Source organism: Orycteropus afer, unplaced genomic scaffold, assembly GCF_000298275.1.
Source record: "Orycteropus afer afer isolate SDZICR_OR568_19922 unplaced genomic scaffold, OryAfe1.0 scaffold00769, whole genome shotgun sequence".
NCBI classification, from domain to species: Eukaryota; Metazoa; Chordata; class Mammalia; order Tubulidentata; family Orycteropodidae; genus Orycteropus; species Orycteropus afer.
In genome coordinates, this window is record NW_006922356.1 from 68,685 (window position 1) to 83,676 (window position 14,992).

The window sequence follows — 14,992 nt, forward strand, 5'->3', positions numbered from 1 at the left end:
ACTCTGGCACACATGAGGTCACCATGAGTTGGAATTGACTCCTTAGTGACTGGTTTACTGGTTTCTATATTAGAAGGCACTGCAAGGGCTCAAAATACATTAATTACATTCCTAGAATCTAGGAGTTTATACTGTTCATCTGCATATGTCCTCCACTAAGCTGTAAGTTCTTGCAGAACAGGGTGTCTCATTAAGTTCTATATCTTCAATGCTCAGTAGATCGATACTCAAAAAAACATAATAGCTTTATCTTCAGAGTACCAGCTTACTTACCTCACTTAACTCCTTGAAGTTTTAATTTTCAAATCTAAAAATTGAGAATTACAATAAAACTTATCTGATGAAGCATTGTGAACTTTACATGAAATCACACATCTGATGTGATAGGAAGAGTTGGTGCTTTTGAGTTGTGGTGTTGGCGAAGAATACTGAAAGTACCCTGGACTGCTAGAACTAACAAATCTGGCCTGGAAGTGCAGCCAGAATGCTCCTTGGAAGAGAGATGACCAGACTTCATCTCACCTACTTTGGTATGTTGTTAGAAGGGACCATTCCCTAAAGAACGATGTCATGCTTGGTAAAATGAATGGTCAATGGAAAAGGGAAAGGCCCTCAACAAGATGGATTGACACAGTGGCTGCAACAATGGACTCAGGTGCAGCAAGGATTGTGAGGCTGGCACAAGACCAGAGAGTGTTTCATTCCGTTGTGCATAGAGTGGCTATGAGCTGGAGCTGATTCGACGGCACCTAACAACAACAACAATGTGACAGGCCCTCAATGTCTCAGATTACTAATTTTATCAAATCTTTTAACAGTGAAATTAATTCATGAATCAATAAATGGATGAACACAAGCGTATTGTGTGGCAATATACAATAAATGAGATTTATTTTATTATTATTTTATTCCTAAAGCAAGATTTGGAAACTTTTTTTTTAACTTCCATACTAAACTGCAAGCATAAGAGAACTATTGTAAGACATATAATGATTGAGAGACTTGATGAAAAGTTTTAGAAATGTTAACTCGACAAGGGTTATCCTACTCAGAAGTCTCTGTGTGATGTAAAAGACCAACAAACTTGGCTGAGAACCAGAATTTGGTGGTTCAAGTCCACCCAGAGATGGCTAAGGGATTGGTGGTGTACTCCCAAATGGTGGTCATTGAAAACCCTTACAGAGCACAGTTCTACTCTGACACACATGGGGCCGACATGAGTCAGAATCAACAGCAACTTATCTTGCCTAAAACATTTGACTGCTACCAGAAGGCTGGCAGTTCAAACCCACGAGCCACTCCTGGGAAAGAAGGTTGGACAATCTACTTCCATAGTGATACTGCCTCAGAAACTCAAGGAGAGGTCACTATGAGTCGGGACCAACTCCATGGCAGTGAATTGAATGAAACCAGCAACGTCTTTGATAACGCAAAAGAATATGGACAACACTGCTTAAACAACTGCTGCGCTGGCCTACTCATTGAAACTCAGGGGTAAGCTGCCACCTCTCCTGACACCCACTAGCTAACCATTTATACTCCAAATGTGTCACAAATAGCTTCCTCTGGCCAACCCAGAAATTATTACAGCAGAAAAGCATTGTCTTAAGCACTCAGATTACATTGGTGGAAGTGGACATAAAAAAAGAAGGAGTAAAGAGTAGAAGTTTTATAAAAGAAGAATCACCACACCAAATTACCAATTCATATAAAAATAATAAGAATGAAAGAGGAAATTAAAATTCCTCCTTAACTAGTGAGTTTAACATACAGGAAGGTAGGAGAAGCTGCTATATGGATAGTAAAGAAGAAAAATTTGTTTTTAGGTATGTTGATCATGAAGTGATTTTAATTAAAAATTGAAAATCCAGCACACAGTAGAGACCATAAGGCTGAAACCCAATGATGGATACTGATTTCTGAGTAAGGAACTAATAATAATTCTCAGAAATTTTCAAATTATTACACATTAAATTCATCCTTCAGATCTAAAAGATAAAAGTTTTCATCATTGGTAAGTCTGAGTGTTGAAATGTGCGGTGTAGTAAATTACTTAGTGTGGCTTTTCTACCCATAAGTCTTTGTAAACTCCAAGGTGGGATTTTCTGTGAGCAACTGAGAAGTTCCTGATTGCTGAAGCTGTCCACCTGGGTTATTTCTGTTGGGCGTGGCACAATACAATGTTCTGGGAGGTTCCCACCCTCTCTCAGGTGCTTAGAGTTCTGATGCTGTGATTGGCTAGTTTGACTACCCTTCTGGGCTCAAAAGGAGGCCTCCTAGAGGCAGAACTCTCTCGGACTGCTGGTTGAGGAAGACGTGCTGCCGAAAGAGACACGCACCCCAGAAAGAGACACATGCTGCTGGGAAAGAGGCGCAAGAGACACGCATCGCTGAGTGAGACACCGAGGAACCAGCACTGCTGAGAAAGAGACTGTGAGAGACTGTTGGCTGAGGGACAGTGGGCTGGGAGAGAGACTGAGTGTTTTTCCTGAGCTTGAATTGTAGCCTGGTGCTTCCCTAATAAATTCCATAATCTGTGAGTTCTGTGTGGCCACTGCAGTGAATTATCGAACCCAGGAGAGAGGTGGTGGTGCTTTGGGAGGAACGGTTTGGTGAAAGGGCTGGAGGGAGGCAGCATGTCTGGCCTTGTAGGAATAGGCCTTGGGTTACTGCTGGTAATCCTGTCCTCCTCTTGTGGGGTTCTAGGAGGTCAGAACATGTGGCCTCCTTGCCCTTTTTGCAAAAAGTAATAATATCTTCATGTTGGGTCAAGGGTTAATATATATGCTTTGTAAGTATTGGGCTTTATCATTAAGGTAACTTACAGCTATAGTTCATAAACAACCACTTTCATTCACAGTTCCAGGAATTTTCATTAGAACCAACATCTTGTTATAGTTCAGAAGCTCCTTGACCATTAGATCCTTATCATTGATAAATTTAGAATGTAAAAACAAAAATACTCCAGCTAAAGGCAGCTTAGCTAGGAAGCTAATTGTATGTAGACAATCTTCTTTGCAAACTGCACTATTTATCTCCTTACATAACAACAGATCATGATGTCCAATTAACTGAAGTGCTTTTAGTTAGCTCAGAAGATGAGAAAAAAAAATTAATATGCAGTGGAAGTCCATAATTGGACTCAAATACTGAAGCAGGCTAATCAACTTTGTAAAAGAATGAGGAAACTTCAAATAGTTACCCCATCCGTATTCACATAACAAATCCATCACAACCCGATTACTGTTTATAAAATTCAAACATAAGGATTTTTTTCAAAACACTTATTCTATTAGTCACAGTCTAAACCAATATAGCATTCATTAGTCACAGATGCCACCAGTTATTAACAATTTCCTGAAGGCATTTTTACCCTTAATATCTGTTACATTTGCTGCTCATGCATTTTAATTATAAATTAAAAGCAATGCAAATATTATAATCAAAGAAACAGAGAGCATTTCCACTTACTGAAAGACTATATTTAAAATCACTTTAGTTTCAGAAATTCTTCATGTCAGCTGAGTTGGATAACATCTAGTTGCATTACACCTGCAGGTGATAGGGAAAAAAAAATCTAAATTTGTCATCACTCAAAATTGTGCTGGCAAATATTTCTAAATAGTGTTATACATATTTTATAATGGAAAACTTATAAATATCCATTACTATAAATCCACTGGAGGGTCATTACATATTCAATGTAATCAACTTGAGAAAAATAAGTACATTCAGAAGTTTTCTTTGAAAAATACTTTTTTTTTAACTTAATGCTTGTTTTGCTAACCCTTCAGAAATAAAAAGAACATCAAATCAGTGTGTTAGTCCCTTTTGGAAATGATATGGTCTTTCACTTATATTTAATGTAAATAAAATAATTTATACATTTCATGTTTATTATTATTTTTCAACAGTAATTTGACAAATCTTTGTTACATATCTACTAAGGTCACAGTTCTGGCCACATGAACTGCCACTTACCATAATACCTTAATTAACTGGATGCTGTTTCTGTTGTCTGGAATGTCCTACTTTTCTATACCTGCTTAGTAAATGTCTCATCCTTCTGGACCCATCATGGACATTAAATCCTCCATCAAACTTTGCTCTCCATGTTATTGTCAATTCACACCTAGGCAGACTCAGTTACCTCCCCTTCTATACTAATATAGCACTGCTCACATACTTTCATTATAGAACTTGTGATTGTTTTTACATCTCTCCCTCTCTCAAGAATGTGAGTGCACCTAGGGTACAAGCCATGTCTTGATCATTTCTATATACCTCACAGGAGCAAAGTACCTGAAACAACCTTTAAGAACTCAAAGGTTTGTTGTTGTTGATAGATGTCTTTGGGTAGATTTTTGACACATACTGAACGCATGGGACAGAAAAGAACTAACTGTCTCTTAGGGTTTCCTAGGCTATAATCTTTATGGAGACAGATTGTCAGGTATTTTCTCCCACTGGTGAGTTCAAACCACCAACCTTTCCTTTAGCAACTAAGCACTAAATCATTCTATCATCCAGGTTTATTGTTCAATAAAATTCTAGGCTTTAGTGAATGGAGTATTTTAAATGTGAGGGCTCTCCAGAAACACAATTTGTTTTATTCAATTGATTGACAGATATTTGTTGAGCATTTACTTTATACTAAGCACTTCTGGTGGTGTAGTGGTTAAAGCATTTGGCTGCTCACCAAAAGCTCACTGGGTTGAACCTACCATAAGATTTACTATCTTGGGAACTCTATGGGGCAGTTCTACTCTGTCCTAAAGGTTAGCTGTGAGTCAGAATCAAACCCATGACACCAGGTTTGGTTTTTGGTTTTTAATTTACATTAGATAATTTTTATAAACCAAAAAAACAAACTCACAGCCATTGAATCATTTCTGACTCATAGAAACCCCTACTTGGGTTTCTGAGGTAATATCTCTTCAGAAGTAGACTGTCCAATCTTCCTTCCAAGGAGTGGCTAGTGATCCAACAGAATGTGAAAATTATAGAACAATATCATTAATGTCACACACAGGTAAAATTTTGCTGAAGATAATTCAAAAATGGTTGCAGCAGTGTATTGACAGGAACTTCCAGAAATTCAAGCTGGATTCAGAATAGGATGAGGAACAAGGGATATTATTGCAGCTGTGAGATGGATCTTGACTGACAAGAGAGAATACCAGAAAAATGTATACTTGTGTTTTACTGAGTATGCAAAAGCATTCAACTATGGATCATAAAAAATTATGCATAACATTGAGAAAAATGGGAATTCCAGAACACTTAATTGTTCTTATGAGGAACCTATACATAGACCAGAAGGTCATCATTAGAACAGAAAAAGGAGATACCACATGGTTTAAAACAAGAAAGAGCTGTGTCAGGGTTGTATCCTTTCACTATATTTATTCAATCTGTATGCAAGCAAATAATCCAAGAAGCTTCACTATATGAAGAAGAATATGGCATCAGGACTGGAGGAAGACTCAGTAACAACCTGCAATATGCAGATGGCACAACCTTGCTTGCTGAAACTGAAGATGACTTGAAGCACTCACTAATGAAGATTAAAGGCTACTGTCTGCAGTATGGATTACACCTCAATATAAAGAAAACAAAATCCTTTATAACTGGACCAACAAGCAGCATCATGGTAAATGGAGAAAAGAAGGAAGTGGTCAAAGATTTCATATTACTTGGTTCCACAATCAACACCAAGGGAAGCAGCAGTGAGGAAATCAGATGACATATTGCAGTTGTTGGAGTAACTTCTCAGAGACAACTAAACACCTTGAGAGAGAGAATCATCAGGCCTGTGGACATGGGACCATAGTGTCAGGGGACATTATGCTCAAATGGCACAACACAGTACATAAAAATCTTGTTCTACAACTGCTTTGATGAATAGGGAGTGGGGTCTTAAAAGCTTTCAAGCAGCCATCAAAGATGCAACTATTAGTATCCTCTCATCTGAAGCACAGAAGAGTGAAGAAAATCAAAGGTATCTAGAAACAATTAGTCCAAGGATCAGATGGACCATGAGGACCTCAGCCTTTATGACCCTGAGATCAAAAGAGCTAGATGGTACCCAGCTACCAATACCAACTACTCGGATAGGGATCAAAACTGGAGATCCTAGATAGAGTGGGAGGAAAAATGTGGAACAAAATTCAAAAACACAAAAATGACCAGAATTACTGGTCTGATAGAGACTGGTGGAACTTCTGAGACAATGGCCCCGCGTTACTCTTTGGGCCTAGAAATGAACTCATTTCCATGGATTGGTTCTCAGCCCACTGGCAGAAAGACCTACATGCAGAACACCTATCCTAGAGCAATGCACCCACCTACTCTACGGAGATAACACCCCTCAGATCAGTCAGATGTGAGACACCAGAGGAGCAGCATTCACATAAAGGGAAAGCTGGACAGACAGGAATGCATAGTTAAAAAAGGTATAGGGAGGCGTTAGTCACAGGGAGGGGAGGGGAGGAGATTTTTTATGGTTGGGGGTGGTAATTGCGGCCATGAAATCATATGTGCATGAACTGTTGAAAGTAAAACAAGTTTGTTTTGTAAATTTGCACCCAAAGCACAATTTTAAAAAGAAAGAATGAAGTAGTCAAAGATTTCACGTTACTTGGTTCCACAATCAACACCAATGGAAGCAGCAGTCAAGAAATCAGATGATGTTTTGCACTGGGCCAATCTGCTGCAAAAGACCTCTTTAAAGTGCTGATGATCAAATATGTCTCTTTGAAGACTAAGTGTAACTTACCCAAGCCATGGTATTTTCAGTAGTCTCATATGCATGTGAAAGCTGAACAATGAAGAAGGAAGATCTAAGAAGAGTTGATGCTTTTGAGTTGCTGTGTTGGCAAAGAGTACCGAATAGTCTTGTTCTGGACTGCCAGAAGAACTAATAGATCTAACCTGTGATTTACTTTGGCAAGAGCCTATTGTGGTAGAAGTGCAGCTAGAATGCTCTTTGGAAGCGAGAATGGCCAGACTTTGTCTGACCTACTTTAGTCATGTTGTCAGAAGGGACCATTCCTGGAGAAGGATATCATGCTTGGTAAAGTGGAGGTTCAGTGAAAAATGGGAAAACCCTCAGCAAGATGGATTGACACAGTGGCTGCAACAATGGGCACAGGTATAGCAAGGATTATGAAGCTGGTGCAAGACCAGGCAGTGTTTCATTCTGTTGTGCATAGTGTCACTATGAATCAGAGCCAACTTGACGGCACCTAAAAACAACAACCTAAATATGTGTATGTGTGTGTGTGTATGTATATATGTATGTATACGTATATATGTATATGTATGTAAGTATATACATACATATATATGTATATATATGCATACTCATAATACCATATTCTGTTTTGATGGAAGTTTGTAGAGCAAGTTAATTTCCCATTGGCAATGTCTACACAAATTATTCAGTGAAATTAGCTATATTTCTCACAATATTTCAATGTTCTCTTTGTGTTCTGATTGTTCCTTTTCCAGTATTCTCGTTTCCCTGCCCATTTATTTTCACATCTTTGCTTTTAAATAAATCTTGATCTTTCAGTGCCAGACAAATTATTTTTCAATTGAGCACAATTCTTATGGGTAATATCCTTTATTCTGTGGTCCACTCTGTCATTTTGCTAACAGGTGATCTCAAGGGATAATTTCAGTTCAAAGTTTAGAGTATCTCAGGACGATAGTCTCAGGAAATCCTTTTATCTCAACTGGTCCAGTTAGCCTGATCTTTTTTCAAGAATTTGAGTTTTGTTTTTCCATTTTTCTCCCATTCTATCAAGGACTATCTATTGTGACCCCAATCAGATTGGTGAGTGGTAGCTGAACACCATCTAGTTCTTCTTGTATCAGAATAGATGAGGCTGTATCTTGTGTAGGCTCTTGGTCTTATAGGCTTATTTGTTCTCTAAGATTTTTATTACCTTCTTACTCTTTCACTCCTCCTGATGAGTAAAGAACAATAGTTGTATCTTAGATGGCTGCTCACAAGCTTTTAAGACCCCAGATGCTAGTCACTTCACTGAGATGAAGAATATGAACTTTGTGAACTATATTATGCGAATTGACTGAGTTTTCCCATGAGATTATGGTCATAAGCTATCAAATCTGGAAAACCAATCACAGAAGGTGTTCGGTTGTGTCTGCAGAGTATATGTAGTCGTGTCATTAATGAATATATGTGCCTCCACACACATATCTGTATTTACACAAACATATAGATATATCTATCTGTTCTCACATATGTATACAAGTGTACATATCCAGATATCTATGTGGCTATACCCATCAATATGTGAACACACTTGTTTTTTGGTCTTTACTGAGATTGTTGCCAACTTATATATGTCAAATTCGTTACTACAGGCATCCTTTTCTTGAGCACTTCTCAGCAACATCATACACTTTCATCACCCCTCTTTATTCTTAATTCAGGCCTAGGAGATTGTTTAAACCATAATCCTCTTGACATTCATTTAAAAAATATTCATAGCATACTTTGAATGTCCCTTCTGAGCCAGGCACAAGGGATACGAAAATGGCCAGAGCGTAGCCTCTGTTCTGCAAGGAAAAACAGACCTTGAAGTAGTTGTAAAATTAGAAGTCGTAGAGTTTGTTTTGCAGAAGGGACAATAAAGAAAGGATTATATATATGCCTATTGAGAGTAGAGGAGAGGAGAAAAGAGGTATGGATATGAAATATCTAGCTTGAGCTAGTTAGACAATGAATTTAAAAACAATTTAGGCAGGAGAATAATACTTATTAGCAAAGACATGGACAGAGGTCAGAAAAAGCAAAGTAGTTCAAGTTACCATAAGTTATTTACTTTGGCAAGAGGAAGTATAAGGCTTAGAGATGAAATCAGAGAGTTAGGCAAGAGACTTTGGCCATTCTGCCATAGGGAAGGAAGAGTCCTTGAGAAGTTTCAGTTAGACAAGTAATGAGACTTATATTGCAGAATTATCAGTTTTGGTCATATTGGAAGATACTACTGCAGCAGTATAGTACAAAAATTTAGAGTGTTATTGGTGAAATCCCAGTAGTTATTTCAGCCAGACTAAGCAATCCTCTTCTTTCTCTTGCCTTCTTTTTTGAGAGTTGGAGAGCTCCTGTACAAACTTAAAATCATAAAATTTATATTCTGAAGAAAACTTAAAAATTATTTTGCTCTATCCTGTCATTTCCAGATCAAGCAAGTGACCTGTCCTTAGGTCATATATCTACTAAGACAGATGAGCCAAATTTCATGTCCGTTTTCCAAACTCTGAGATTCCTGATCTAGACAAAGGATCAGTATCATCTGTAATGCTAATGTCCATGTTAATATCATTCTATTGACAAAATCAGGTTATGGAGATATTTTAAGTCATTTGAATTAAAATCTATATCACTTTTCTTTTCACCTGTGTTAATCCTACTCACTGAATTGTCTCAAGATTCCTAGATTTTACCTAACCGCAAACTTCAGTGATGATTCCATGAATATAGGTCTTCATCAGGCATAGATAAAACATCTTTTCCCAACAAAAATCCAAAACTGTCCATTTTCTCCTGGAAAAATTTTGGTTTCAGATTTACAGGGAGTTTTGTTTTAGTTTTAATTGCAATTTGGATGAATTTACAGAGCATATCGGTTTTCACTCAATAATGCATACACATACACATTTTGTTCTGTGACATTCAATGCAATCCCCACAGTGTAACGATACTCTTGTCACTTCCTCCTGTGTTTACCATTTCCCTTTGTCCAATTTTTCTATCCCTTCCTGCTTTCTTAGCTTTATCACTGGGTAAATCCTGCCCTTTTGATCTCCTATGGTTGATTGTTCTATTACAAGGAGTTTTTGAGCAAAGTATGTGAAAAGAAAACAGGTTCTGTTTGGGGACATGCCTAAGGGATGACTGCCTACCAGAAGGCTGGCAGTTCAAACCCACCAGCCACTCCTCAGAAGGAAGATTGGGCAATCTACTTCTGTAGTGATACCGCCTCAGAAACCCAAGAAGGGGTCTCTATGAGTGAGACCCTACTTGATGGCAGTGAGCTTGGTTGGTTGGTTTGTTTGGGAACAAAGCTTACATACTCCTCTCCACCAAGTCGGCCATGCCACAGAAATCTATAAATACCAAGTTCATTTACAATAAGCAATCTAGACACACTAGCAGTGTCCTATGTATTCACCTATAAGAATCATGTGGGTAACTTATTAAAATTTAGATTCTGATTCAGTGCTTCTGGGGTGGAAATGCAGTTTCTCAGCAATGAGTCAAACAAGAATGAACCTATATGAAGTCCTGTTTCATTTAGGGGGAGCTCTGGTGGCATAGTGCTTAAGGCATTTGACTGCTAACCAGAAGGCTGGTGGTTCAAACCCACCAGCCACTCCTCGGAAGGAAGATTGGGCAATCTACTTCTGTAGTGATACTGTCTCAGAAACCCAAGGAGGGGTTGCTATAAGTAGGATCCAATTGAACAGCAGTGAGTTTGGTTTGGTTTTTTTCATTCAGAGGGACTTCTCAGTATCTTTCTACTAGTAAATTCCATTACATGAGATCTAAAACCAAAACCAATGCGATTTAGTCAGTTCCGACTCATAGCAACCACTGCTGTGTTTCCAAGGCTGGAAATCTTCACTGACATAGATTGCCTCCATCTTCCTGTCTCCAGCTTCCTCCCACAGAGCAGCTGGTAGATTTGAACCACAAACCTTCCGGTTACCAGACAAATGCCTTACCCACTATCTGGAGGTCATTTATTTCCCTGAGTGTCCTGGTGGGGAAAGAATGAGTCACAGGCCTGCTATTAACTCTTTCCTTCTCATGACTTGGTTGTAAGGTTTTATCTTAAATTCAAAACTGTAATCATTTATAGAGACTAGTTAGAAGGCTAGCTGAGAAGTTCCTAAAATGACCATAAAATAGTTGTAACTTCTTCAGAATTTTTTCTGAAAGAGTAATGGAAAAAAAAAAAAAAAACCCACATTGATCTTTAAAACAAAGTACACCAATTTTTAATATAAATAAGGAACTTTAAAGAGAAAACCTGAATTAATTTTAAAAAATAATGAAGAGCTTTCTGTTTCCAGGTTACAAAGTCAAGTCATGAATTCACTTATTAGATAAGTTGCTTTTTGATGAAATGTTTGAACCTAAAATTAAAACACCTACTTTAATTTACAAATCAATCAGTAACTCATGGTATTTATAATATGGAGATACAACTAAACAATATTTTCTTGCTTAACAAGTATCTAGAAATTTTTCTATACGAACTGTAGCAAATATACTCTAAAATACATAACTGAGACCTCAAGAAAAAAGCAAACTCCCAGGTGGAGAAATGCAGAAGGCAGAAAATATTTGGTGAGTTGAATCAGGCTGCCCTGGGTATGGGGATCAGATTTTTGTCTAGTTATTCAAAGAACTTTGGTTTTAATTTGAATGTAGGCAAGCAAAGTGATTCCATTAAATATATATATATATACATATATATATATATATATATATTATCACTAAAAATAAGTTCATCCTTAAGCGGACTACAAAAAATTTTCATCCAACAACACCAAACCAGTTCGGATTCTGGGTGAAGGAAAACAGTCCTCATTGGCAATTTTTTTTTTTTTTTAAATCTTATTGTAATTTGGGTGAACTTCCTTAGCGATTCTTAATCTTGAACCTATGTCTCACACTGGTTTGGGATCCAAATTTATACTATCACCTAAAAAATAGCAGAATAAGCTGCCTTTTTAGAGATGTTGGAATAACCACCAGAAAAACAGAAAAAGATTAAAAGTAGTTATGCCATTGTGCAGGACTGGTGATAGGGTTGATCTTCACCATTTATATTATAAACCGTTATGCATACTTGTTTAAATTGATTTATTTTTCTCGTTGTTGACTAGAACAACATACACCAACTCAATAATTTCCACATGAAAAATGCAGTGACATTGATTGCATTCTTCAAGTTGTGCAACCATTGTTACCCTCCTTTTCTGGGTTCCTCCTCATTTAATATAAACTGTCTGGTCCCTAAGTTTCTTATCTAATATTTCAAGATGCTGTTGTCAATTTATTCCCACGTAGAAAGATTTTAAAAGCATACTGTTCAAGGTAGACATTCTTTACTGGTTAAGCTAAACTATTGTTTGGTTTTAAAAAGACTTCAAGGGATATTTTTATTTTTTAACAATTTGCGTGTATTGCTTTGATTAAAATTAGGTTGATGGAGATAGGTGGTAGATAATTAGAAAGAAAGAAAAAAAAAAAAAAACAAGCAAACCAAGGGACAGTGTGATCACATTTAAATAATTCAACAATTAAGTTTTGTTTAATCCTCGACTTAACATATTATTCACAGGGGCATTTTGACTCTCTAAAGTTCACAAACAGAGTTCAAACAGTCCAAGCAGAAGTAATTTGCTGCTTTAAGCCAAAGCCCTTATTAGCTAGGGTGTTGTCTGTAGGAATTAACCAGAACAAATTCCTGATTAAACAGCTAATTGGCTTGTCTACTAAAGAAAAGAAAAGAAAACTACGTTTCTTTACCTCCAGACACAGTCAAAAACAGAGGTTTTCAGAACTGTATCAGAGAAGATGTTTAAAACAATGACAGTAAAATTCAACAAGGTAAAACCAATAGAAAAGAATGATGAAAATGAAGACAGCCTTCATCCAACCAACCAGTCTCAGTCATCTACTAGACAGGTATACTCTGTATATTCCTAGAGTCAGTCTTAATTTCATAATTTTTCATCTGGGGATGGATTTTAATGAACTTTGGGATATATAATCGTGATGGGAGATTTTATGTCATACCATCTGGGTCATGTGCTCTTTTGTCTTTTGGGGCTGATCCCCATTAATTTATGTATACTGTATATATTTGTTTAAAAATAGAATACTATATGTTTGAGAGATACTATTAGGATTTGGATAAATAGCTGATTTTCACTTCTAGAATCATTCAAAATGAATTTTTTTCTAGAATATTAAATTGACTGTGTGACAAAGAATTTCAAGCATTCTGGTTTTAGTAAACTGCTTTTTACCAATATTTTCTCTAGGTCAGTGGTTCTCATCTGGGAGAAATTTTGCATCTCAGGAAACATCTGGCAATATCTAAAGACAATGTGGTTTGTCACAGCAGAGGGAAGGGTGCTACTAGCTTCTGTGGATAAAGGGCAGGGATGCTGTTAACATCCTAGAACATGCAGGACAACCTCTCACGACATAAATTGTCCAGTTCAGAATGTCAGTTACACCAAAGTTGAGAAACTCTGCTCTAAAGAAATCTTTTCATAAGTTATCATTCTATTTATATGTAAAATGGAGATGATAATACCTGCTTTGTAGGGTTGTGGTGATAATTAGACACAGTATACACAAAGCATATAATTGATGGCGGTGATGGTGGTAGTGGCCATTTAGTCGAATCCTACCCGTGACAACATCATGTATGTCGAGGAGAACTATACTCCACAGGCTTTTCAATGGCTAATTTAGCAGAAGTAGAGATACCTGTGGGTGGCCTCCAACCTCCAACATTTCGATTAACAGCAGAATTGTGTGTTAACCATTGCAGCTCCCAGGAACTCCAGTAGGTACTCTCCAAAGGATAATTATTATTACAATTATTATTAATAATTTACCTTTGTATGAAAAATTGAAGTCCAAACTGGTTATAATATGAGCAGTATCCACTTATAGTAATCTATAGAACAACATTCATGAATTACTTGCTAGATTTACATAAAAGAACTACATATGGTTTTTGGAGCAATAATTATTTTCCAAGCTGAAGGAGTTGGATGAGGGAGGTGAAGTACAAGTAGGAGCGTACCTTGGAGACCAGGGTAGCATGGTCTAATGAGTGAAGTTAAAATGAACCTAGAGGAAAGAAAACACTGAGACTGCTTAAAACTGACCCTGGAAAAAATGCCTTCCTTTTGAGCTTAACACTGACTGTTGTTGCCTTAATGAGCTCTGGTGGTATAGTGGTTAAAGTACTTAACTGCTAACCAGAAGGTTGACAGTTCAAACCCACCAGCTGCTCTACAGGAGAAATATGAGGCAGTCTGCTTCTGTAAAGATTTACATCCTTGGAAACCCTATGGGACAGCTATACTTTGTCCTATAGGGTCACTAAGAGCCAGAATCAACTTGATGACAGTGAGGTAGGTTTTGAACAGATGTGGAGAATTGTGTTCAGCATTGCTTCATGAGAGTGCCTTTGGTTTCTTTCTAATTCTTACATCAGAATAAATAACCCCATGCTTTAAAGTTATTTACATGTTTAAAGAAGCATGGAATATCACATATATTGAATAGAGTACTTTCTATTAGAAAGTCTTTCTCTTTTTCTCTCTGGGCAAGTCATTACTGTGATGTTTAATCTAGTCTATCATGATTATTTTCCCACAGAGCACATAAAAATATGTAATGTAGTATTCTTTTTGAGACCATAATAGCTAATTGCAATTATTATATGCCAACAATGTGCTAAGCTCTTTCCAAGAACTGCTGTACTTAATCCTCACAACAACGATAGGTCCTGTTATAATATGCTACTTACGCACAGCTAACAAATGGTAAACTTGGGTTGTAACCCTATTCTATCTGACTTTCAGTACCTGACTTCAATAGGCCATACAGCTTCAGAAGAAGAAGAAAATTGGCTAAACCAAGGCTTCCAGATACATCTGTCCTCAGGATTAGTTAAAAGGATATTAGAACAGTCCATTCTATCTTTCAACTTTCTTAACTTCCTCACCATTTAGAAATTCTGTAACTACACAGTCTTCTCCCTCTTTTTGTTTGTAGTTGTCCTCACTTGCCAATTGATGTCTCTGGTTCCCTGTTTACAATCTTATAAGCTCATTTTACTTTGGATATGTCCATAGCTGTGGTTTCTGGGTTATGTTATCTTGTGTATTAATGGTCAGTTGTTATTTGCTATTTTTG

General features: G+C 37.1%; 1 protein-coding gene across 1 annotated transcript in view; it reads left to right on the forward strand.

Moving 5' to 3' along the window:
* The first annotated feature begins 12,625 nt into the window (after nucleotides 1–12,625).
* The window catches only part of CNGB3 (cyclic nucleotide gated channel subunit beta 3), a 237,372-nt gene continuing 235,005 nt past the window's right edge, over nucleotides 12,626–14,992 (forward strand). Inside the window, exon 1 of the mRNA XM_007957655.1 lies at nucleotides 12,626–12,736. Within this exon, the coding sequence (XP_007955846.1) occupies nucleotides 12,626–12,736 (111 nt within the window). The remainder of the gene's footprint in view (nucleotides 12,737–14,992) is intronic.